At 35.1% G+C, this 27,622-nt stretch overlaps 1 protein-coding gene across 3 annotated transcripts in view; it reads left to right on the top strand.

Moving 5' to 3' along the window:
• Window positions 1–27,622, top strand: part of DNAJB6 (DnaJ heat shock protein family (Hsp40) member B6) — a 119,116-nt gene that overhangs the window by 24,907 nt on the left and 66,587 nt on the right. For all 3 annotated transcript variants that reach the window (XM_044678731.1, XM_044678732.1, XM_044678730.1), the window contains exons 2-5: window positions 9,723–9,813; window positions 12,281–12,390; window positions 21,322–21,387; window positions 22,940–23,050. In XM_044678731.1, coding sequence (XP_044534666.1) covers window positions 9,749–9,813; window positions 12,281–12,390; window positions 21,322–21,387; window positions 22,940–23,050 — 352 coding nt within the window. In that variant the 5' untranslated portion in view covers window positions 9,723–9,748. The remainder of the gene's footprint in view (window positions 1–9,722; window positions 9,814–12,280; window positions 12,391–21,321; window positions 21,388–22,939; window positions 23,051–27,622) is intronic.

Genomic DNA, 27,622 nt, shown 5'->3' with positions numbered 1-27,622 from the left:
CAGACAGGGAATGATGGCCCCTGAAATGTGTGTTCCAGGATTGGAGTGATCTTCAGGATGAAGATGTTTCTGTTATGCAGAACTCTTGAGTGCAGCCTGCCTGAAAAAGGAGGATCTTATTTTATATCTCTTAAATAAGTCTTAATAGAAAAATAAAGCCTCATAGAATTTTTAGAGTTGGAAGGGACCAGAGCCAATATCTAGTTTAGAGATTTTTTTTCTCTCTTTGGCAATGTCTGGTGAAAAAGTTTGTTTGGTTCACTTCTCAGAATAATATTAAATGCTTAAAATAGTATAGGGATTACAAAGGAAAGGTTATACAGTTACCAAAATCCAAATTAAGTTATTAAAAGAGATAATTTAAAAAAAGCTAACAGGTTCCAGGTTAGAAACCTCTGAATTCTAGTCTGACTCTGTTTGTAAAAGGAATAATATCTGACCACTTTAGTTTGTGCTGAGAACTCTGCTACTTTTCCTTGAGGCATAAATGGTGGAAGGTATGATTCTTCCCCTCAGGGAACTTAAAATTTAATTGAATATAAGACTGAATCAAATGAGGCAATGAAAAGTAAATACTGGACAGTGTAGAATTGAATGCTAACCTGGTAAAGACTTTCTACCGTCATAGAGCTGTGTGTTCATATATTTGAAAATCTGTGTAGAAATAATTGATTGATAGGCCCTACAAAACTGCTAACCTAGTTGTAGGACTCATTACAGGGAAAAATAGCTGTACAAAAATATTCATATCAGAATAACTGATTAGTACCATAAGAAATGACAAAGTACAAAGTAATGTGGGAAGATTTATATAAAATGATGCTAAATGAACAAATAAATAAAAGTAATAATACACTCAAAGCAACAACTGTAAGAAACAATATGAAGGGGGCAGCTGGGTGGCTCAGTGGATTGAGAGCCAGATGGGAGAGGTCCTAGGTTCTAATCTGGCCTCAGGCACTTCTATCTTTGTGACCTGGGCAAGTCACTTAACCCCCATTGCCTAGCCCTTACCGCTCTTCTGCCTTGGAGCCAATACGCAGTATTGACTCCAAGATGGAAGGTAAGGGTTTTTTTTTTTTTTAAAAGAAAGTATGAAAATTAAGGAGACACAAAGATAACCTTTAAAAAATTATTAAACTAATGGTGGAAGTTCATGGTTTATGAGCAGTCATTTAAAAAATTCCTTTCTATTTTTTTGAATATTTGTGCTTGTTAATGATTCTTTTAAGTTCATAATAAACTTTTTTATATTGCAGACTAAGTACTTTTAAGGCTTTAGAGTAGGATCAATATATCAAGAAGTACTTCCCTTTATTCCAATTTATCATATCTTTTCTCATCATTCTTAATAGTCCAAGTAGATTCACTAAGATAACATTTAGTATTCCATTTCTATAGCCTCCAATACTGTTTAAAACAAAAAAAAAGCTGTGAGAATTAAAATTTATAAAAGTCTCGTATTTTTAAGGAGCTTCATTGTCATATTATTTAAAAAGTGCCTGCTAGGACACTTGATTGTTCTTCTAAGAGTTGTCTTGCTCTCAAGCATTTAAGCAGAGGCTGGAAAGGAATTTTTGTCAGCCAACTTCTGAAAATGGTAACCATTGCCTTCCCTAAACTTATAGTTCTTGGTTTTTGTTATGTTTTATGCACACATACATACACATATACCAATGCATCTGCTATCTTTAGGATAATTATTAGACATCTAATTGATTTTTACATATAGTTTTTCTGCAGCCATTTTTTCCCACAGAATTTTAGTATTGGAGAGAACTGAGTTAGGTATGTAGTCTAATCCACTCATTTTAAAAAGTATAAAAAACTGATGTTCAGGGGAAAAAAAGTGATTCATTTAAGACTGGACACAGTCAGTGATAGAACGTGAATTAGAGCTTGGATTTCTGATGACCAGCATCTTAAGTTGTTTTTTTTTTTTTTTTTTTTTTTTTAACCTTTTTGGCAGTGGCTGGTGAAAAAGTTTGGTTCACTTCTTAGAATTTTAAATGCTTAAAATAGTATAGGGATTACAAAGGAAAGGTTATACAGTTACAAAAATCCAAATTAAGTTATTAAAAAAGTTAATTTAAAGGAAAAGGTTAACAGATTCCAGGTTAGAAACCCCTGAATTCTAGTCTGACTGCATCTGTAAAATGAACATCTGAATATGCTTGGTGCACACCAATGATCTTCTAATTACTCTTATTTGGGTGTAGTAGAGTAGACTTAGTGATAAAACAGCAGTAAATCATTGCAAAGGTTACAAAGGGGAAAAAACCACTATTAAATTTTTAATAGACCAACTAGAAGGTTATAGGTAACTAAGAGGTAATGTGATAAAGAGAATGAACCCTGGATCTGATGTCTAAGGTCTTGTATAAACTTAATTGTGATCTACTCCTTAGCTGTTGGACCTTGGGCAAGTCATTTAGCATCTATATCCCTCAGTTCTTCATATTTACTTACTAATCAATTAATTATTTTTTGGGTTTTATTTAATTGATTAAGAAAATTTTTCCATTGTTACATGATTCATGTTCTTCCCCTTCTCTTCTCTCACCCCCCTCCCATAGCCAAAGCATAATTCCACTGGGTTTTATATGTGTCACTGATCAATATCTATTTCCATATTATTGATATTTGCACTAGGATGATCCGTTTAGAGCAGTGATTCCCAAAGTGGGTGCCACCACCCCCTGGTGGGTACTGCAGCGATCAGAGTGGGGGGGGGGTAAGGTGATGGCCACAGGTGCATTTATCTTTTCCCATTAATTGCTATTAAAATTAAAAAAAATTAATTTCCAGGGGGCTAAGTAATATTTTTTTCTGGAAAGGGGGCAGTAGGCCAAAAAAGTTTGGGAACCACTGGTTTAGAGTCTGCAATCCCAATCATATCCCCATCAACCCATGTGATCAAGCAATTGTTTTTCTTCTATGTTTCTACTCCCACAGTTCTCTCTGGATGTGGATAGTGTTCTTTCTCATGGTTCCTGGATCATTGCATTGCTGCTAGTAGAGAAGTCTTTTATTATATTTCGATTGTGCCACAGTGTATCTGTCTCTGTATAAGGTTCTCTTGGTTCTTCTTTCACTCTGCATCAATTCCTGGAGGTCATTCTAGTTCACATGGAATTCCTCCAGTTCATTATTCCTTTGAGCACAATAGTATTCCATCAACAACAGATACCACAATTTATTCAGCCATTCCTCAATTGGAGGACATCCCCACATTTTCCAATTTTTTGCCACCACAAAGAGTGTAGTTATAAATATTTTTGTACAAGTCTTTTTCCTTATAATCTCTTTGGGGTACAAATCCAGCAGTGGTATGGCTGGATCAAAGGGCAGGCAGTCTTTTAAAGCCCTTTGGGCATAGTTCCAAATTGCCATCCGGAATGGTTGGATCAATTCACAACTCCACCAGCAATGCATTAATGTCCCAGTTTTGCTACCTGCTCTCCAACATTTATTACTTTGCTGTCATGTTAGCCAATTTGCTAGGTGTAAAGTGGTACCTCATAGTTGTTTTGATTTACATTTCTCTAAATAAGAGATTTTGAACACTTTTTCATGGGCTTATTGATAGTTTTGATTTCTTTTTCTGAAAATTGACTATTCATGTCCTTTGCCCATTTATCAGTTGGAGAATGGCTTGTTTTTTTTTGCACAATTGATTTAGCTACTTATATATTTGAGTAATTAGACCTTTTCCCGAGGTTTTTGTTATAAAGATTTTTTCCCCAATTTGTTGTTTCCCTTCTAATTTTGGTGGCATTGGTTTTGTTTGTACAAAACCTTTTTAATTTAATGTAATCAAAATTATTTAATTTACATTTTGTATTTTTTCTAACTCTTGCTTGGTCTTAAAATCTTTTCTTGAACATGAGTCATTACCAATTGAGAGTGGGTTGAAGTAGCTTGGAATTTCAGTTTAACTTTAATGTGTAAGAATTCAACAGGTAGGAGATTGAATCCTGGAATAGTATGAGAAAAGGTGTGAAGGTGGGATATTGCTGGTGGTTTTCAGGAACAGAAAATAATGGAGCTGACTAGAATGTAGAGTATACGAATGGGAATAATGTTAAAAAACAAGATAGAAAAGTAAGATTGTATTGTGGAAAGTCTTTAGACACTAAGCAAAAATACATTCAAGGGGCAGCTGGGTAGCTCAGTGGATTGAGAGCCAGGCCTAGAGACAGGAGGTCCTAGGTTCAAATGCGGCCTCAGACACTTCCCAGCTGTGTGACCCTGGGCAAGTCACTTGACCCCCCCATTACCTACCCTTACCACTCTTCCACCTATAAGTCAATACTCAGAAGTTAAGGGTTTAAAAATAAAAAAAAAAATACATTCAAACTTTTCTTGGTTAGTAATAGAGAAGGATTCTGAGCAGAGGAGTAATAATAGCATGATCAGATTAGGCATTAAGATGTCTTGCAGCAGAATCAAAGAGGAGAGAGTAAAGATTTGTTAAATTCTTTCAGAGGGGCAGCTCGGTAGTTCAGTGGATTGAGAGCCAGGCCTAGAGACTGGAGGTCCTAGGTTCAAATCTGGCCTCAGACACTCCCAGCTGTGTGACCCTGGGCAAGTCACAACACCCCATTGCCCAGCCCTCACCACTCTTCTTTGTTGGAGCCAATACACAGTATTGACTCCAAGATGGAAGGTAAGGGTTTAAAAAAAAATTCTTTCTGGTAAGTCTCATTAGGTGTGTTGACAGCTTGCTTCTACTAGACTAGTGGAAATGGAAGTAGAACAAAGGAGGATGAATAGGAAATACTATTGAAGTAGAATCAATAGGATTTCAGTCTTCATTGACAATTTGAACGAATAGTAAAAGATAAGTGTTTTAACCCTGAAATGAAAGGTGGTGCTACTGACAGGAACAGAAAATTCAGAAGGAAGTGTTTCAGAAGGAGGATAATACATTAGGATTTGGACCTCTGAGGTTCTGGCAGGACATTCAGGTAGAGATTGTAGGCAGGTGTTGTGGAAGTTGAACACACAAGAGAGGTCAGGACTAGAGATAATAGATTTAGAAGTCATCTTTTCAGATTTCAGTTGAAGCCCCTTACCTGAATGAATTTGCCAAGGGAAAGAATTCAGTCAGTAAGCATTTTTTTCAGTGCCTAATGTGCCAAGAGGCGCCCTCCTTTCTCTTCCCCCCATCCCTTTCCCTTCTTTTGAATGCCAAGAATTATAAAACAATTGAGGAGACATCAGAATCTGGGAGAGCATGATTGCCAGGAGCATAATGGTCCCAGGAGAGCAAAAAGAGTATTGGTAACTTCAGGAATATGGTTGGATGTATCATTCTTCAGAGAGGTCAAAGGAAAAGCATCATTAAGTTAGAAGGGACCATATAGTATAACCACTTCATTTTATAGATGAAGCAGACCTTGGGACTAAATGACTTCCCAAAGGCATCTAAGATGGGGTTTGAGCCCAGATTCTCTTAAAAGCCATCTTATTAGAACAAGGCCTGGAGAAACTCAACTCTGAGGTACCACTTTGCATCTATCAGATTGGCTATTATGATGAAAAAGGAAAATGACAAGTTGGAGGGGATGTGGGAAATGGAGTGGAGCTTATTCAGCCATTCTGGAGAGCAATTTGGAACTGTGCCCAAAGGATTATAAAGTCATACACCTTTTGAGTCAGCAATACCATTACTAGGTCTGTATTCCAAAGAGAGAAAAAAACAAAAAGAAGACCTATATGTGCAAAAAATATTTATAGCTACTTTTTTTGTGGTGCAAAGAATTAGAAAGTGAAGGGATGGCCATCAGTTGGAGAAGAACTGAACAAGTTATGGTATATGATTGCGATGGAGTATAATTGTGTTATAAAAAATCACAACTAGGATGATTCTAGAAAAACCTGGCAAGACTCATATGAACCGATGCAGAATGAAGTGAGCAGAACCAGGAGAATATTGTACAGCAACCAATTGTGAATGACTTATCCATTCTTAACAGTATAGTGATCCAAGACAGTCCCTAAGGACTCATGACAAAAAATGCCCTCCAGAGAAAGAATTGGTGGAGTATAAATCCAGACTAAAGCATACGATATTTTATTTTATTTTTTAAGTTTTCTTCTATATAAAATGACTAATGGCAAAACAGTTTACATGACTGTACATTTAAAATCTATATAAAATATGAATACCTTCTTGGTGTCTGGGGAGGAAGAGAAATGAGGACTCAACTTGTAGACAGGTGAGAGGCATAGAGCAAGAAGTTGAAGATGCATGGAGGAGTTGGGAGATGATTTCTGCTATAAAGGCTTAGATGTATAGGATGGTTATTGATTGAAGGGGGCTAGAAGAAGCAAATAATACTTCTTGTCCTTCTTAATAGTAATATTTACTATTTGTGCCCCATAAGTTATCTAGTATAGTAATATCAACTTAAATAGAAATGGAGACTACTAAGCCTTATATAAGAAAACCATATTTTAACATAATTTATGTTCTATTGTGCTTTTATTTGTTACATTTTTTTGGCCTGTCAGGGGTTGACACCTGATCTAGCGTAAGCCACTAAAATGTGCAAAGTAATAAGCAATTAAATCTATATTCAGCATATATAATCTGTAGTTAAATTATTTGGATTTATATTTATAGAGAGTAAGTCTAATGTGTTCATTTTGTTAATTTATAGAACAGTGTTGTTCTCATTTTAAAATAACAAACAACAAAGGGGCACCTGGGTTGACTCAGTGGATTGAGAGCCAAGCCTAGAGACGGCAGGTCCTGTGTTCAAATTTGGCCTCAGATACTTCCTAGCTGTGTGACCCTGAGCAAGTCACTTAACCCCCATTGCCTAGCCTTTATCACTCTTCTGGCTTGGAACCAATACACAGTAATGATTCCAAGACAGGAGGTTAGGGTTTAAAAAAAAAAAATAAAAAAGCAATACATTTCTCTTTGTGTTTGTGATAGATTAGTACCACCTTGATTTTGTATTTGGATGATCGCTTTATTGAGATCAGTTTGATGTTTTTATCAAATAATTACTTGTTACAGTTAATCTCTTGCTTATGATTTTAGATCATTTGATGTTTTCATGAGATAACTAGCTATACTTTTTTAAATATTCAGTTATTTCAACCCAGAAGAAAAAATAGAAGCAAAATAAGACATGAAAAAGAAAAGATGACTCATAATTTTGGCACTCTATTTCAACTGAGGTTAGGATAACTTAGTATTTGGAATTCAAGAATGAATATGATTTACATATAGACTTTTGAGGCCATAAGTCTTGATTTGAACTTCTCCAAAAAAAGGATAAATCAGATGCTTTTATGTAGAAGTGATTATGTAGAAGATAGATTAAGGCTTAGTATCTGGTTTGGGAATGAACCTTTGAGAACTTGGCTAATTAGATGAAAGAGATATTTTGAGTACCAAAAAAAGCAGATAGTTTTGGAAGTTCTCTGTAGTTCACTATGGAGATTTAGCTAGTTTGGATGGAGTTTGGGGAAGCTAAGATAAAAAGGACAAATTCACAGAAGTGACAAGTTAGCTACAATAACTTTAGGCAACAGGAAAATTCTTTATTTTAATTTTTTAAGGTGTTAGGTAATGACATGATCAATTTGTAGCTACCACTGTCTTTTTTTAGCTTTTTATTATATCACTTTACCTTGAGCTCTTGTTGAAGCAGTAAATCAGTCCAAATGTTGCCCTTGATTTTTCCTTGTGCCCAGAGGAAGCACACCCTCAAGAGGCATAGCAGCAGTTTTTTGTTTAGTGTCCCCCCTGTAATAGCCACAATGTAATATCCACAATGTGACTGTAATAGCTACTATAACATTGGTGCCCAGGTAAAGATATCCAAAATCCAGGGAACCTGAAAACCAAGAAAATTTAGAACCTCTGGGCCATCCATCTCATTCCACTTACTTCAGAAGGCCTTTACTGCCCTCCATCCTTCCCCCCCCCCCCAATCCAACTTTCTTGGACTTCAAATGATACTGATGTAACATTATTTGTAGCATAAATAGGATAATAAATTTAGAGTTGAAAGAAATCTTATGTGTTCTACATGAGAACTGCCAAACTCTTGTAAAATTTTCTTGGAGCTTTGAACTAGATTAAAATATAATTGGGAAAAATTTAAAAAATGATAACATGAAGATGTTAATTTGTCATTTTCTAAGTCAATGTGGGGCCTACTAGTATCCATTTCTATTTGAACTTGACACCACTGATTTAAATCATGCTCTCATTTTTACAGATAAGGAAACAATTTGACTATTTGTGTTGATGTCTTACCTGTCTTTGAGGGCAGAGATTGTGTCATAGATTTCTACCTAGACTCAATATTACTTGCACACATTAGGTGATTGATGAATAATGAGTGATATCTTACAAGGGATGAAGATAGAGTGAATGTTGGAAGAGAGGTTGGGTATATTTAGGTTAAGAAGTGAGGGTTCCTGAGAATTTGATTAATTCCCTGAAATTTAGCTATTTTGGTTTAAAATTGATTTTCTGAATGTGTGCCCCTCTGTCTCATCTCATTTCTTTCTTGGGTCTTTGTATTGGTTGATCTCCATGCTTGGAATGTACATTATCTTCACCACTGTTTTTTAGAATCCCTAGTTTTCTTATTCAAAGACTACCAAATACACAGAGCTTCTCTGATTCTCCATCAACTCCCTGTTCCCCTCCCCCCAATCTGTTGGTATAGCCTTTCCCCAAACTATCTTATTCCCTTTAACATTATAATGAAAGCTCTTTGAGGGTAGGGAAGGTTTCTTATCTTTCTATCCCTAACTTTTATTGCGGAGCATTTTCCTGCTTAGCTGCTGAAGTCTGACCATCTTAATTCTCTACTCAGTCTACTCCATCCATGGTGTCCAGTTATCTTTAGAATAAAATATAAAATGCACTAGTTGGCATTTCAAAGCTCAAGCACTTGGTTCTGTCCTACCTTTCCAGTATTATGCCTGATTCCCTACTCCTAACTATGATTCAGCCATACTTGCTGTTCCTTCCACATTCCATCTCTTGACTCTTCCTTTGAAGTAGTTCACCTCTATGCTTGATGTTTCCCTCATTCCTCACCTTCTATGTCCTTCCTTGATCTCCAAAACCCAGATTAAACCCAGATTAAACCCAGATTAAGGGTAATCAAAAGACCTTACCTTCAGAAGGTCTTTTGATTACCCTTTCCCAAAGAGATTCTGAAGGGTCTACTCAGACTGCATCTATATTTCTTATAGCTGTTTTCTGTGTTGTATATTCCATAAGAATGTGAGTTCTTGAGAGTAGAAGCAGGTTTTGGCCCTTTCTTTGTATCCTTACCACTTAGCACAGATGGTAAATGCTTAATAAATGCTTGTTATTTGAGACTTGTCTCCTGCCTCTATCTGCAGGATTCTCTGAGCATTTGATTCAGGGTATGTGCCAGCTTGTGATCAAACTTGGGGTCTCCCTAAATTATAATCAGTTTAGTTCAGGTTATAAAATATCATAGCAAGCAAAGAGAAGATACACAGTTTCGAATTTGTTTTCTTAGCCATTATGATTTTTAACTTTACCATTAGGCCTAAGATTAATAGGTAAGCAGTCTTGGTTATTAAATAACTTAAGGCATCTCTACTGTCAATGAAAAAGGGCCATTAGACATTGGGGTGAAGTAACTCTTTAACCCACCAATTTAGAAATTGTGATGATCTTGTCATTTACAAAATATTTTTAATTTCAGGACTTGTTCCAACAAACTATTAAACCATGGTGGATTACTATGAAGTTCTAGGTGTGCAGAGACATGCCTCACCCGAGGATATTAAAAAGGCGTAAGTATTCTTTTTATTGCCTTGAAATAAAGTTTCATTAGAATGTCTTTTTAGGTGAACATTTAACCTTGTTTTAAAATGCTTTGAGTTAATTTTTTCTTTTAAGTAGATTCAGAAAATGTAGTGATGATATACTTATTTGACTTTGTATTATATTGATTACATAGATCTGCCAGCCAAGGCCCCAATTAACCTTGAATGAATAATCTGTCTTGAGTTTAAAAAAAAAACACAAAACTCTGTCTTAGTAAGACAGAAGGGCAAAGGCTAGGCAAATGGCATTAAGTGACTTGCTTACCCAGGATTACACAGCTAGGAAGTGTCTGAGGTAGATTTGAACTTGGGCCCTCCTCACTTGTTTTTTTAAAAACCATTTCCCCTTGCATGACCCTGGGCAAGTCACTTAACTCCCATTGCCTAGCCCTTACCAATCTTATGCTTTAGAACCAATACAGAGTAGGTAGGAAGTTAAGAGTTTAAAAAAAAAATCCCTGTATTACCCTTGTAATTGATTATAATAAAGATAGATGATGAATTTGAAAATGGCTATATTTCAGCATATATTGGGAAAACTACCTGAAAATAAGGTATTTTAATTAAAAATTTAGAATATAAAGAAACAAGGGTATGATGTTGTCCTAATATAGTCTGGTTAGTGGTGATTGACAGGGAAATATCAAATTAAATCAGAGGAGACTGCTGGGGGCACCATAGTTTCAGAACAGTTGCAGACACAAAATTATATGTAGCACTAATTATAGGACTAATTTGTATCCAAATTGATTATTTTTTTTCCAAGAAGAGTTTTTTTTTATTAGACATTTATTAATATTTGTTTTTAATCTGTTTACATACTTTATGCCCCTACTTTCCCCTTCACCCCCCGCTCTCCCTCCACCCATGGCCAACGCACATTTCCACTGGTTGTAACAAGTGTCCTTGTTCAGGGTCTATTTCCCATTCATGTCCGCCTCAGTCCATGCATTCAAGCAATTGTTTATCTTATATGTTTCCTCTCCTGCAGTCCTTCCTCTGAATGTGGGTAGCATCTTTACCATAAATCCCTCAGAGCTGTCTTGTGTCATTGCAGTGCTGCTGGTACAGGAGCCCATTACATTTGATTTTACCTTAGTATATCAGTCTCTGTGTACAGTGTTCTTCTGGCTCTGCTCCTTTCACTCTGCATCACTTCCTGGAGGTCTCTCCAATTTGCATGGAATTCCTCCAGTTTATTATTCCTTTTAGCACAATACTATTCTATCACCCGCATATAGCACAATACTATTCCATCACCCGCATATACCACAATTTGTTCAGCCATTCCCCAATTGAAGGACATCAAAATTGATTATTAATAATACTTGCACCACCACAGTTATGGACTGTGTTCAAAATCCATTTGGACACTGGAATATGGATGAAAAAGAATATTCAAAGAATATGTTCTGCAGGAAACTTAATTCTGTGATAAAAGAATGGGCAAAAAAAGAACATGAACTTCAGTGATTGATAGTTTCAGAGAATCAATATATTTCAGTTATTTTGAGTATTAAAAGTAAGAGGTTTTTAGATCTTAGAATAAGAGAACCTAAAAGATACTTTTGTATTTGTCAGTTATATTAGTAAACTCTATACTGCATCTACCCTCAGGTGAGTTAATTTGTATAAGACTAGGAAAGTAGGGGAAGAGCCTTAATGACTCCTGGAATCTAGGATTGAATGGGACAAGAATCTCATTGGTTAGTTTCCTAGACCTTCTTTCTCCATAACTTACACAAATATTTGCCATTTGTGGCATTGTTTTGTGCATTTAATCCCCCATATCTTGATGGACTCCATTTCCTCAGGCATTAGTGAGCTTCCCATACTTTGATGCATTGAGTTGGCACCTCTACCCTTTCTTTTCTTTTCTTTACCATTTTCATTCCTGAAAGAAAACTCCCTCTACTGATACATGGTGGCGACTCTTTTTCACAAATGTATCATGTGTCAGAGGTAGGACTTGGTTTTTTGGTATCCCAAGGCCAACCAGCCTCCTATCTCAGTATAACAGGCTGTCTTGCATTTTTAGTTTATAGTCCATTTCTCTTAATATTGGAGAGAAATGACAAACATTTTGATTTAAAACAAATTGTCACAACTATCCTACAAACTATCATCTCTGAAATGTTTTGTTTCCTTTAAAATGTATTATCTTTGGAGGTAAATTGAGTTTAAAAAAAAAAAAAACCCTTACCTTCTCTCTTAGAATCAATGCTAAAAGAACAGTGAGAGCCAGGCAATTGGGTGTTAAATGACTTGTCTAGGGTCACACAGCTAGGATTAGTCTTATGGCAAATTCAAACCCAGGACATCTTGTTTCTAGGTTTGCTTTTCTATATACTGAGCTAACTAGCTACCCCAGGCAAATTGCTTTTACACATTCCTATGTATTAAATATCTCTCTCTGTACTTCTGCTTATTCTAGGTATCGTAAATTAGCACTTAAGTGGCACCCGGATAAAAATCCTGAAAATAAAGAAGAAGCAGAAAGGAGATTCAAACAAGTAGCTGAGGCGTATGAAGTGTTATCAGATGGTAAGTACTGCAGAACTGCAGTTCATTGGATGAATAGTGAAGAAAATGGTATTCTAAATGCAGGCAAAATATATACAGTAATTTGCCCTTTTCAGTAGATTTTGGCATCATCAGAGAAAAGCAGTGCTAAAATTCTTTTATTTTTTAAACCCTTACCTTCTGTCTTGGCTCCAAGGCAGAAGAGTGGTAAGGGTCGGCAATGGGGGTCAAGTGACTTGCCCAGGGTCACACAGCTGGGAAGTGTCTGAGGTCAGTATTTGAATTTAGGACCCTCCCGTCTCTGGGCCTGGCTCTCAATCCATTGAGCTACCCAGCTTCCCCCCTAAAGTTCTGTTTTCAAGAAGCTAGGAAATTTTGACAGGATCTAAATTTGTCAATATTATAGACAGTGTGATTTGGCAGTAATAGTTATGGATGGTGTGGTTTTGTTTCATAGATTATATGATGATAGTAGACAATTAAAAACAATGCTCACCCTCTCTGTGATATTTAAGGAACCAAAAAATAGTATGAATCACTGAAATTTCTCCCCCACTGTTTTATTTGGTCACTATTTGTGAAAGATAACTAACAACAGTAAATATAGCTAGTGTTTTGTTAGCAGTTTATGCTCCATAAATGTTTTAATCAGTTATATTAAACTTGTTGAGACTGGTAGAATAGTTGCTTTCTTTGATTAGCCTTCAGAATTACCTCACAATTATCAAAGCCATTTGATTCTATTTAGATTCTGTCTTTGTTATTTAGTGCAGAAGATAAATCAACTTTGAAAAAAGCCTTGTTGACATAAAGTAAATCTGCAAGATTTTTCTAAGACCTTCCTAGACTTTGTAGTATTATACTGATATTCCTGTGATGGTGACAGATCTTAGAATAAAACTATTCATAAGAAATTTGCGTCTATAGTCTCTTTTTTAGAATCAATATTATGTATTGGTTCCAAGGCAAAAGAGTATTAAGGGCTAGGCAATGGGGATTAAGTGACTTGCCCAGGTTCATATAGTTAGAAAGTGTCTATGGCCAGATTTGAACCCAGGGCCTCCCATCTCCAGACCTAAGTCTCAATCCGTTGAACCACCTGGGTATATAAGTCTTAAATGTCTCAGTTGTTGAAAAGTGGATTATTTGATTTGTTTTGATTCAAAATAATTTGATAAATTTTAGTTGCTTGTTTTTTAATTTCTCTTGTATTGGTGGTAGTGGTAACAGTGGTGGTGGTGATGGTGTGTGTGTGTGTGTATGTTATGTGCATGTGCATGTGTGTGTGTGTGTATATATATATATATATATATTTAGTGTAGAAAAGAAATGGATTTTGCATATGAATATCTGAGTTCAAATTCCAGCTTAAAAATTTATTGGCTTTGTGTGACCACTGACAAGTCTCCTGTCTTCTCAAAGCCTGTTTTTTCATCCCTAAATGGAAATAGTTCTTTGTATATATTTAAAAGACACTGTATTTTTCAGAAATTCTTACCAACTAAATATAACTACAAATTAGGATTTTATCCTCTTTTTTTTTTTTTTTGGAGACAATTACAAAATACTATTTTGGAGCCTATTGCTCTATAGCAGAGGTTGTTAGAGCCTCGGGATTTGGTCCACTGGCTGCTTGATCTGCAAGCTAAGAATGGTTTTCATATTTTATTTTTATTTTTTAAAACCCTTATCTTCTGTCTTAGAATCAATATTAGGTATTGGTTCTAAGGCAGAGGAGTGGTAAGGGCTAGCATTGGGGGTTAAGTGACTTGTCCAGGGTCACACAGGTAGGATGTATTTGAACCCAGAATTTCCCATCTCTGGGCCTGACTCTCAATCCTCTGAGCCACTCAGCTGCCTCCTGGTTTTCATATTTTAAAGTAAAGTTTTTATTATATTTAGGACTGGTAGTTGGTTGACCCCTGTCCTATATTAACCCTTTTTTAAAAAACTAAAAACAGCTAATACTTGTATGTACACAGAAGTATTTTTAGTTACTAAAACAGTCAGTATAGATTCTGGTGTTTTTTCCCCCCCATTTACCTGGTAAGCTTGTTACCTCAGTGTTATTTCTTATTAAAAGCTCTTGAGCATATCATTCCTATGTGTTAGAAGAGCTGAAGATAAACTAAATGGCTTCCCAAATCTTATTGTTCCATATATGTTGCATTTTGGGGTGATTTTTACAGAAGTTGGCTGTTCTTTGTATCACTATTTTTATAGTTGCACAGAGGCTCAGATTGAGCAACCACACCTCTCATGCCATGCCTCACTATGCTCTGTGCACATAATTGTTATTTGCCAAATAACAATCTGAGAACTGTTGCCATATATTATGGTAGTGGAAAAGTATAGTTTTGCTATATTTTCCTGCACTCTAAACATGTTAGACAATATAGTCAATTTATAGCTAGAGATTAATTGATCTTTTTGGAGATTTTATTTTTGTGCAATCTATTAGTGTTAACAAACATCCTTGATTTATTACACATATTTTAGGTCTAAAGGTAACATACCTAGTTTTCACCACCTTTTGAATTTTATATTAGTTTGAATACTTCATTATAGAATCTACAGGAATTTCTAGTTTGGGGTAGGTAGCCTTCACTCTGCAATCCTCTGAATGATCTGCCCACATAATTATTTAGCTCCCCCCAACCCTTTTCTATCTCCTGTTTTTTTCCCCTTTCCTTTTTTGTTGATTAGTCTCCTTGGTTTATCCCCTAGGTCTGTTGGTGGTTTTTGTAAGCATGGATTTGGGGCAGCTAGCTGGCCCATTGGATAGAGTGCTAGGCCTGGAGTAAGGGAGACTTATCTTGCTGAGTTCAAAATCTCGCCATAGACACTTAGTTGTTGTGTGACCCTGGGCAAGCCACTTAACCTTGCCTGCCTCAGTTTCCTCCTTTGTAAAATGAGCTGGGAAAGGAAATGTCCAGTAACCTTGCTAAGAGAACCCCACAAAGTGCCAGTTGTAGCTAAAAGAACTGAAAAAAAGCAACAAAAACATGAAGTTAAATAGGCAACTGAATCCTGCTGTAGGACAAAGATTATTAAACGGAATTGCTGGTGACACATTCGGAAAAGAATCATGGCCCTGTTAATAGTACTACACTGTCTTCAGTATAGTGTATAGAAATTTCTTATCTTTTTATTCTACTTATATTGATGGAGAATCAAAAATTGCTATGAGATTGAAATGTAGCACACAGGTAGTTTATTATTACTATTTTTATTTTTGTAAAGATAATTTATTTTGCCAATTACATATAATAGCAGTTTTCCTCATAAGTTTTCTGAAGTTTTAAGATCTAAATTATCTCCCTTCTCTTCCCTCCCCCTTCCCAGAGATGGTAAGCAATTTAATCCCACACAGGTAGTTTATTGCAGGAAAGTGAATGCCAAATGTTTAGTCTTGGTTCTGTATTTGGATGGAAATTCCATTTTTGACAGTTCTCTCAGATTACTACATGACTTTGTTAATATAAGTATAATTCTTGTATTTTTAGGATTAAATATTAAATAATTGTGTTATGTCGTTCATTATGCTGTGTTTGCAAACTATTATAATCTCAATTGGACCTTCATAGTAGCAAAGCAATTTTTTCTGTTCTCCTGTAACATTTACCACAGAGGTTGTTATAAATCTTTCTCTCTTTCCATCTTTCCTACTCATGCTCCAGCTCATGGTCCTTCTCAGTTGAGGAGCTCACCTCCTACTTAGCCAGAAAAATTGAAGTTATTTGTCACAAGTTTTCTCTTTTCCTTTTCTCTGACATAATCCCACCATCTCCTTTACTGTGATCCCTATCTTTGACCAGGCTACCCATTTTATATGTATCCTTGATCTTATTTCCCCCTCTTTCAGTGGATTGCCTTCCATCACTTTCCTTCCTTCATTTCCCCATCTTCAGTCTGTCCTAACATACTGGTTCATCACTATGCCCACAATCTGAATTCTTTGCCACTCTTCAAAAACCCTGACTAGATCCTACTGTTCTAGATAGATTCTCTTTTTTAACTGCCCTTTGTTGAAAAAGCTGTTCTATGCTGTACCTTCTCTTCCTCTTTTCTCAATGTCATATAAGCCCCTCCCTCCCTCCCTAAATCTAGCTTCTGGCTTAGTCATTTATCTGCAAATGCTCTTTTCAAAGTTATCTGTGATTTCTTAATTGACAAACCTAATAACCTCTTCTCAGTTCTTCTTGACCTCTCTGCAGAGTTTTGCACTGTTGATTTGATCACCTGATTCTCTCCTAGGTTTTTGTGTCATGGATCTCCCTCATTCTTCTACCTGTATGACCTTTTGTCTTCAGTCTCTTGAAGTCTTTCATCTATGCTGTGACCACTCAATATGAGTATTTCCTCAAAGCTCTGTCCTGGGCCCTTTTCTCTTTGCCATCTCTCCTTTCACTTGGTGATCTCTTTAGATGCTAGGGGTTCAACTGTCATTTCTGTGCAGTTGACTCTGATATCTATATATCCAGACCTAGTCTCACTCCTAAGAGCTCCCCAATTGTATATCCTTCGTCAGAGTATTCTATTGACATCTCAAACTCAACATTCCCAAATCTTAATTTTTCTTCTCCACCCACTTCAATCCCTTCTTTTGAACTTCCCCACTCATATTGAGGCAGCACGATTCTTTCAAGTCACCCAGGTTTTGCAACTTCAATACCATGTTCTGTTTGAGTTGTCAGATACCATTTCTATCTCACATCTCATAAAGTTTTATTTTTTTATGCCCATAGTTGTCATCCTAGTTCAGACCATGATTATTTCTCACCCTAGACCATTGCAGTAGTTTCCCAAGATTTCCTTGCCTTATCTCTCCCCACCCCATTCTATTTTCCATAAGTTTTAAATTAGTTTCCTTGAAATATAGCTCTGTCCATGTTCATCCACTTTTCCTGACTCAGTGTATGCCATCTCCATTCTCTCTCTCCTTTTGTATTGGTTGCATTTCATTACTGAAATGATCTCCCTTCTATATACCTCTTACAGGTTTTAGCTTTTTTCAGGGCTTAGATCAAATAACTTCCTTCAGTTAAAAGCCCTTTTCTGATAGTCATCTCAGCCTCTCTGTATGCCCCTCCTCTTCCTCCTAGAAAACTTCCCTCCCTTAAGTTACCTTATATCCAGTTTGTAAATATCTTATGTATATCTTAAATATATGTCTATATCAGTGATTCCCAAAGTGGGTGCTGCAGCGGGAGCGGTGATGGCCACAGGTGCATTTATCTTTCCTATTAATTGCTATTAAAATAAAAAAAAATAGTTTCCAGGGGGCTAAGTAATATTTTTTCTGGAAAGGGGGTGGTAGGCCAAAAAAGTTTGGGAACCACTGGTCTATATGGTCTTCTCCATTGGAATGTGAGCTTCTTCAAGGTGGAGAACTTTTTCACTTTTTCTTTGTATACTTATCACTAGCACAGGTGCTCAGGCTATATCAAGTACTTAGTCCATTTTTGTTGCTTTGGAGGAGGTGGGGGTGCAGGGACAACTAACAGTTAATGTTGATTTTTTTTTTGTTAGAAGGATGTTTTATTCTTCTAGTAAACTATTAAGATGATTTGTATTTGACTTTCATTTCTTGTCAAACAACATTTTATTAAGCATCTGCTCACTATATTTAAACACTTGTAGAATATTCTGAGCTAAATAGGTATATTAGAAATGGTATGTCTTGAGTATCCTGCCTAGGGTCACACAGCTAGGAAGTGTCTGAGGTCAGATTTGAACCCAGGACTTCCCATCTCTGGGCCTGGCTCTCAATCAACTGAGCCACTCAGCTGCCTCCTCCTTTCCCCCTTCTGGAGTTGACAAGCAAATCCAGGGAGTTATATTATCATTTGAATCCATTTCCATGTTCATTTTTGTAAAAGAATAATCCTTTAAAACCAAAACCCCAAATCATATATCCATATAAACATCTACATGTATTTTAAAAAGAGAGAAAGAAAACCAAACATCTCATTGGATTCTCAGCATTCCTGCAGGGGCAGTGTGCTTTTATTACCTCCATTTTATAGTTGAGGAAATTAGTGGAGATGGGTAAATGACTTTTTTTGCTGAAGGCTACATAGTTAGGCTACATAGCTAGTTAGTGTCTGAGGTCAGATTTGAACATGGGTCCTCTTGATTCTAGGTCCATTGCTATCCCACTTAACTCTGACTAGTATGAACTATTTCATTACCTACCAAAGATAATGTATGCAATTTTTGAGTAATTTTTCTCTAATACTTATTCATAAATTGTTTTATGGTTTAGAATATGTATTATGCTGATTTTTCTCTAGTGAAGCAACAGTATTTATAGCTAACTAGGTCTAGGACTGGTATCAGAACCTATTTTTGTTTATGTTGTAAGCTTTTTACTACACCTAAATGAGAAAATCTGCTCTACTTAATTACCACCTAATTAGATTATTCTAAAGAAAAGGTGAATATAGTTATGAATTTTATTTCCAACTGGAGTTAACCAAAATTTCATAAACCCTTTATATTTCATTTTGATATTTTAATGATGATAAACCAATGAGAATTCTTAAATTTATTTCAGTTTTACAAAGGGAAGACACTTTTCAGAGATTTTTTAAAAAGTGTTTTCTAAGAGCTTATTTTTGTTGATTTTTCTGTGGAAGTTTAGATTTTAGAGAATTCAGATTAATCAACCAATTTTCCAAATTAGTAATTTATAGCTGGGATTTTCCATAGTCTGATAGATTGTTTTACCTTATTGAATATAAATCTAGTTTGTAGTCAGAAGTGCTCATTGCTGAAATAGAACTTTTTTCTTATTACTTAAAAGTACTTATGACATTATTATTAGATGTTTAGATGTGTTTTAATGAGTTTTAAATTCAAAGTTGTAAAGCATTATTCTCACAATTAATGTGCTTTGGTATTTAAATTCTCATTAAAAGTTAAGTTTACTATCCTGGATCTCTGAGAATGAATGGCTGATTGTAGAGCTGCTTAACCAATGTTTTTTTACCAAAAGAATAGGCACGTCTTGGAGTATCAAACAAAGCAAGTGGTATGGCAGGACTTTGAGCTGAGCTTCTGCATTGAAAACCACAGCCTCACAAACCTTCCTCTTTGGTGTGAAACCATCAGTGACTTAGTGGCTAATTTGTGAACAGTGAAGAGTTACAAACTTTATATGGAGTCAGATTACATTTCACAGATTTGGTTTATTTAGCATGACATAGGATGTTTTAGGATTATTTTTAGGTGTTCTGAAAGAAGTAGCAGTTGGGCAATAGCTAGATGGCTCATTGGATAGAACACCAGACCTGGCTGACAGGAGATCTTGGGTTCAGATAAGGCCTCAGAAACTTCCTAGCTATTTGACCCCCAGGTAAGTCACTTAACCCTGTTTGCTTAGCCCTTACCCTTCTTTCTGTTTTCAAATTGTTATAGAAGGCAAGGGTTTAAGAAAAAAGGTAGAAATAACTTTTTATGGCAGAGTGTAAATGATAGGAAGAACTAGATTATCTTTCAGTATCCCCAAGTAACTCTTAAAACTATAAATTACAACTTGAATGGGAAATAAAAATCACACCTTTGGTTTTTTGTGGGGGGTAGCTTGAGTTATCACAGTATGGATGAGTGTTTTAGAAACTTATTTTCTTGTTTTGTGGATTTGAAACCAGGCACGACAGTAAATGTGAAGTGGTGAATTCTTAGTGCAACTTGTTGCTTTGTGGTAGAAAATATAAAACCTCATGTTTAGGTTAGTGATAGAGAAATTTGAAATGGAGAAATGAATCAGAAGAGACAATAAGAAGCATTGCTAATAAGAGAAACCTGAACTGGACATTGATTAAATTTAACCTTATTTTCAGTACCTAGACCAATTTACTACTTGATATTTTAAACTAACTCACTGATGCAATAGAATTCATTCAATAAATACTTTAGTTTAGAGCATAAATTGTCATTATTAGGAAGATTTCTGCACATTTTAGTGCTTGTCTGTTTCATTTTTGTATGAATCATTTGGTGTTCCAATGCTTCATGCTCCATATAAAGCACTCTCTTCCTCCAATAAATTACTCCCTCTGCCCATCCCAAATCTCGCCTAACATACTTTTTCATCTTTGTAATTACTCATTATATAATGATGTTCATTTCAAGTTAGCTGTAAAATGGTGTATTATATACTCCTTTAAAAAATAATTCCTTAAAAGTGGCTAAGCCAGTAAATAGTTTTTATCAATTGTGAATTGGCATTCTTTTCTTCCCACTGCTCTTCCAAGAATGAGATGGTTTTCCATTGTGTCTTAGCTTTGCTAGTTTGAGAAACAATGGGTTGTTGGTAAAATGGTAAGTCCAGAATGCCTGATGTAAGAGCTGTGTAACTATGGACAAGCCATTTAACTTTTCTGAATCTTAGTTTGCTATTTTTAGCCTCCTCCCTCCTTCTCCATTACCTGGTATTTAATTTGTATATATAGTGTTTATAGTATTGTATTTATGCTTTCTTCCTTGATGCAGTAAAAAGCCTCTTGAGGGCATAAACTGGTTTCATTTTTTTCTCTTTTCCAGCGTCTAAGACAGTTCCTGATATTTTAAGCTTGTTGATTGATTGATATTAAATATAAAATTGAATATAGGGATTTAATTGGAATAATTAAAGGGTTATTGTTAGGTTCAAAGGAGGTAATGTATAGAAAATACTTTGAAGTTTTTTAGGTTTCTTTTATATTTTCATTTAATGAATTGGAACATTTAAAAAAGATGATTATTTTGATGTTTTTTGTTTCCTTTGATTACTTGTTTTTTCCTGAATTTTACATCAGTTATTGAGAAATTTCGGTACTATGTAAAACTTAAATATATACTTATGGATGCTTAAGAACAGTATTTAATTGGGGAAGTAACTTTCTCTTTGCTTTTGAGGTAGAAAGGATAGATATCTTAACTTTATTTTTTTCTTTCGATGTTTAGCTAAAAAACGAGACATGTATGACAAATATGGAAAAGAAGGATTAAATGGTGGAGGTGGAGGAGGAGGTATGTAGACATTTTACACCAAAAAATGCTTTCCCCCCAATTTGAATTTGGCTTTTCAATTATATTAATTGATGTTGAGATAAGGCCATAAGCCTGACCCCCAAATTTTGCTGTAATTTACTGTTAATGCTCCTTTTAAGCTATGATCTCTTTAATTTATAAGCATGTTCACTCTATGATTATAAATATGTAGGTATTAGAAATGTTGATGCAAATAGCCATATTTTTTTCCTTTAAAAATTTGTTATTGATAATGCCTGAACTTCATTTTCAACTAGATCTTTCCTTTCTTTCAAGACATCACTTGTAACAAAATAATCAAAAAGAAAGAGGAGAAAAGAAAGCTTGCCAGTAAAACCAAAAAGTAGAATTGTTAAAAAACTTAATAGTAACTCAATTCTAATAAGGCATAGAATGGCATCTTCCCAAGTCTTATTGAGTCTACACATGGTCATTCATTATACAGTTCTTGATTTTTTTAAACTTAAAATATTTTATTTTGTTCATACAGTTTTAAAATCTCTTCTTTGAGAGAAACCCAATAATTGAGTTTTTATTTTTGATCAACTTAGAAGAATTTTACTTTAGAAGAGTAGAAAATATGTATGCCACAAATTTTTCATTTAACTTGTAATCTTGATGACTCCTCCTAGCCCATAAGGAGTCCAAGACAATTCTTTAAACATAAAATTAAAAATGACTAAAATTAAAACTCTGTAATTGTTGACACACTGCATTAGTATGAAATTGAGCAACTTCCCTGAGGGAAGTAGAGCTCAAACTTGAGAGAGTTTTTCCAGGTATTCTACCCCTAAAGCTTATTGTTGCCTCTTTCATTCCTCTTAACTAGTTGGTCTTCTTTTCATTCCAGAAGGCTATGTACATTGTCTTTGCCTTCATAGGAAACAACTGATTAAATAAAAATATTTTGAAAATTGGAAAAATCTACTGGAGTTCTTCTGTTCCCCACATTTGAATTTTAATGAGAGCATTCTGAAACTACATTACTTGGTCTTTTTATATTTTTAACTTTTAAAAATACACAATTCAAAGTACAGAAAGCAGAATAGATGTAATTATTGTAAAGTCCATGCCATTTTGGAACCAAAAAAATTTGAAACCAAAAAATTGTGTGTGTGTGTGGTCTTGGTTTCATTCTAAGAATAAAACAAAAAATCTAATCCCTTAAATGTTTGCTTAATATGTTTATTCGTGACTATGAAATTCATGAATCATGAGTATATAAACTTCAAGATCAAGAGATCATATAAAAAATGTGTTGAAAATTGTGTGAATTATAGGTGTTAATAAGATCAATGTGGTAGTTAGGTTTCCATATCTACTGTAATGTATAAATTCTACTCCTGTATAAATTAAGGCAGGATATTTTAAATCAAATTAACTTTTGTCAATTTAAGAAGTTCAAATTTACGAATTTACTACTGTTATTGCCTTCTATGTAGCTTTTTAATTGTGCCATGTGTTCTCAAATAATATACTTAGATAACAATATACTCATAAACTCTGTAATTTTCTTAAACCATTCCTATAGGAGGAAGTCATTTTGAAAATCCATTTGAATATGGATTCACATTCCGGAACCCAGATGATGTCTTCAGGGAATTTTTTGGTGGAAGGGACCCATTTTCATTTGACTTCTTTGGTAAGCTATTGTTTGTGGTGCCATATCTCTGAAATAATGGCACTATACAAGATTTTATAATGATCCTCAGGATTTACTTAATCAGGTTCTTTTCATTTGTATTATGCTAATGTTTTTCACCTTTCTATTTAAAATATATGGGAAATTTCTTACCTTTGTTTTACTTTTGCCTAATTAATAGAGCTTTCTGATTTTATGAAATAGAAGTCATATTTAAGAATGTTGAAAGTTATAAAATACCAATTTAAATTTCTTTTGCCAGTGTATAAGTGGGGAAACTTAAGGATTCAGGTGTTTTGTATATGTTGGTTCCTATTTGGAAAACAGGTTCTTGGGTTGTATACGTTTGTCATAGAAACCTCAAGCAATAGCTTAGATATTTTTCAGAAGCAGAAGAAATGTTAGTCTGACCTACCAATAATTATTCTTTTTATAAGTATGGTGTTATATGATCTTTGGGTACAGTTTTGTGAAAAGGAGGGTGGGAAAGATATCACCAGATTCAGATCCCGGAGGTGTTCTTTTAAGTGAGAAAATAGTTTTATAATGGGAGGTAGTGGTTTGATTAGATTGCTTCTTCCTTGGTAGAATTATGGACTTATGATCAAAATAGGTGTGTCGTTCGTCTTTGTTACTTTCTAACATATGCCTGAATTATTATATTAAAGAAATGTTTACTAAGCGCCAATTCTGCAAAGAACTGTGCTTTGACTATCCCTCAAGGCTTGTCAGGTACCTGATGTTAGTCAGCATTTTGCTTTTAGAGCGTCTTCCCGTTTTTCCAGTTGGCTGTTTGAACTGTCAGGGTGTTCAATGCATGCACTGCTTATGTTGGAGGTCAGGGTTGAAATTTGTGCTACTGCAGCCACTTTTGTCTTCTGGCTCATTGAAGGGGAAACACATCCTGTGTTTTCCCCTCATTTCCCTGGAGCCTGATTGGAGAATGTGATCACCATCTGGAACCCCCCTCCAAGAGGGAAACAAGAAGAACAATTCTGTCTACAAAGAATACAGGGGAAAACAAGTGGAGCCCCCTGCCCATCGTAGGCACAGAAGAGGAATTAAATCACCATCGCTTCGGGTAGGTAATAGGTTTTATTTATGGTGCAACTCAGCAACATGTCCTAGTGTGGGGATAGAAGGCAATTCCAGCATTTACTCTCACGCTCCCATGCTTGTATTTTTAAATAACCTGATAGGAAAAGGAAAAATAGTTGTAATTTTTTTGCTATTTTCATTTATACATGTAAGAGCTAAAGACCTAGTACATATGGAAAAGGGGCTAATATTTACAAGAAGGAAGCACAGTGAGTAGATAGGGAACTTGTTTGTCCTTCTGTTATGAAGGATGGTCATGTCTTAGCTTTGATTACAAGTATAAATATATGTGAATACTAAGATTGAGTATATCCAAATGTCCCAATATGTGAAACTTTCAATAAATTTATATTTGAATCTTCACATTATAATTAAGGCAGAACTTTGTTCAAAGAAATTATTAAAATAGATGATAGGAATATAAATAGTGCACTAGGATTAGTAATTGCTAATCTGTCAGTATATGTTTTTATGTATCTTGCTCTCTTTAGCTATAAAATAAGCGTACTTCAGCTGCTTTTTTTTTCTTAGGGTAACAATAAGGTGGGGACAGACCTTTTTTGGATGGATTGTACCTAATGTAATAAATAGGGAGCCCAATTTTTGTGAAAACTCTTAATACTTTGAATTCTCCTGTCTGGGAGTGGGTAATTTGTTTTTCCCCTGGAGGTAGGGGAATTGGACTAAGTTCCTATTTAGATCTATTTCTGTCATTAGGCTTGTTGAAGATGGTTTATCTTTTATGACATGAAAAAAAGAGTGAGAAGTATCATTCATTAATGACTAGTTTCATTTGAACTCTGTCCTGATTTCCATTTGGGAGGAAAAAGAGGTATTGTAACTATGCCAACTTAGTCAAAAAAGACCTCTTTCTAACATGTTTTCCTTGAGTAATTTCTTTGGTTGAGGATAAAAAAAAATTAGATTATTTTATATTATATGTAAGATAAGATTCTTTTAAACCATAACAATTTATATTATTGCCAGGGAAGATTAGTGTTTATATGCATAGATATATCATTAAAAGAATGAAGTTATAGTGATAAGAAAAATAATTGGTAGTAAAGAGAAATTATTTATTACATGTAAATGAAGATCTTCAAGGAAATAGCCAATTTTGTAATTTTAATAGTAGAATACCCAAGGCTCTCTTTCTTAAATACATTTTTGGGTATTTCCTAATGTATCTTGTTTTTAAAATCCCTGCCCCCTTTTTATATTTACGACTTTTATATTAGTTTGGCAGTGACACTTCTTCAATCCATTCTTATAGGTCTTCTAGGTGGCTTCCATTTTCAGTCACTAAGGATTTACGCAAGGGAAAAGAGGATGCTTGATGGCTTCCACGTGTATGAAGTAACTGTTCGTCCTACAGGTGGTATGTTTAGTGTAGTTTTGGGTGAATTCAGGGATTCTCAGCTTTATTTAGAATTGTGGGTTTTTGTTGTTGTTGTTATTTCCATGATGCAGGATATTTTTGTTATCCACAAAGATGAATGTGATATATATGAATTTACAATTTTCTCCTGTTGGATATCATTTAATTTTAATCTTGATTCCTTCCACAAATCAACTTTTAAAATTTCTTTCTAGTGCTCTGGGTGTGTTTGTGCTTGTGCATATGCAACACATTTCTTTGCAAATCTGATACCACCAGGCACACTTCTGAATTTTTAAAAATTATATTATCAGCACCTAGAATACTATATCCTGCTACTAGGTGCCCTGCATCAGAAGAGGTGTGGAAAATTAATTAGATTAGGAAGAAAAGCAAACCCTTCTCATTGAAAAATTTAGAGAACTTGGGTAGAAAGACCAAGGGAAGATTGAAGGGGATATATTTAAGGACATGATACACGTGGTGGTAGGCAGCCATTCTCTTTTTATTGAGCACATTACAATATAAAGGAAGTTTAAATTATGGCAGTAAACAATTAGGTTAGACATGATGATGAACTTTATAACTCAAAAAATTGATCAGGAACTATGTTCCCTATGGAGCTTTAGAGATTCAGATTTAGTTTTAAGATCAGTTCTGAAACCCCTTCTATTAAAGGGATGGTTGGAATTACCTACCTTTATGGTGGTGAACTAGATGGCCTAACTTTACATCATCTATAGACTGATGAGAAAACTTAAATGCATGGTGTACATGTATATATTAAGATGTTAATTGGAAATTTTTAGTATTAAAGCATTATAAAACTCAGAGTGGGAATGAGTCAGCCACTAAATACTTTAAAATAATGATGTCCCTGATGGCACCATTTCTTTTAATCTTTAAATTTTTTATTGATTAATTAATTATATTTTTCCATGGTTGCATGATTCATGTTCTTTCCCTCCCCTCCTCTCTCCCAGAGTCGATGAGCAATTCACTGTGTTTTACATGTGTCACTGATCAAAACCTATTTCCATATCATTAATATTTGCAGTAGAGTGATCATTCAGTCCACATTCCCAATCATATCCCCATCGAATCATGTGATTAATCATACTGCTTTTCTACTTCCTCAGTTCTTTCTCTGGATGTGGGTGGATAGCGTTCTTTTTTTTTTTTTTTTTTAAACCCTTAACTTCTGTGTATTGGCTCATAGGTGGAAGAGTGGCAAGAGTGGGCAATGGGGGTCAAGTGACCTGCCCAGGGTCACACAGCTGGGAAGTGTCTGAGGCCAGACTTGAACCCAGGACCTCTCGTCTCCAGGCCTGACTCTCAATCCACTGAGCTACCCAGCTGCCCCTGGATAGCTTTCTTATAAGTCCCTTGGGATTGTCCTGGATCATTGCATTGCTACTAGTAAAGAAGTGGCACCATTAAAATAAAACAACTAAATTAAATACTTTTTTACTGTGAACACATAATTGTTTATCCCATAAAATAACTAATTTTTGGGTGGGATGAATTTTATATTACTTGTAATTATAATTTATTTTTAAATTCATTAAGTAGATAAGCATGAATATTTTATAACCCAGAAGTGTTCACAGTGGCTTTTTACTGAAACTTTTCCCCTTAATGAATGTTAATTATTTAGTTTTGAGAACAAGTAAGCTAATAGAGAATTGGAGGAGTAAAAGGATAGAAACACAAGGGAGTTGAGGACATTCAAAAGCACAATCTATGAGTATAAGATAGTTTAATGTTTTATTTTATGAGCCATGATTTAACCATTAATGTGATGAGTCATTTTACCCTACCAGGATTTGACGAGCTGACCAGTGAAGAATTGGAGGCTAATGAGGAATTAGATCAGACTGGTTTTGAGGATACAAGTGATGGGTTTGACGAAGTTCCCAGTGAAGATAGCAGTGAGGTTTTGGATGTGGTGTCCAGTGAGGATGAACTCTGTGTTTCGGGACAACATCAGTGTTTTGAAGATTTGACCAGTGAGGAGCTGGATGTTATCTCTAGTGAAGAGGAAACAAGTGAGGTGAACAGTCGGGGCCCAGGGGAAGTGCTTAGTGAGGAATTGG

This window comes from Gracilinanus agilis, chromosome 5, assembly GCF_016433145.1.
Source record: "Gracilinanus agilis isolate LMUSP501 chromosome 5, AgileGrace, whole genome shotgun sequence".
In the NCBI taxonomy this organism is placed as follows: domain Eukaryota; kingdom Metazoa; phylum Chordata; class Mammalia; order Didelphimorphia; family Didelphidae; genus Gracilinanus; species Gracilinanus agilis.
The sequence above is the reverse complement of the archived record's forward strand: the minus strand, read 5'-3'. Positions and strand labels throughout refer to the sequence as shown.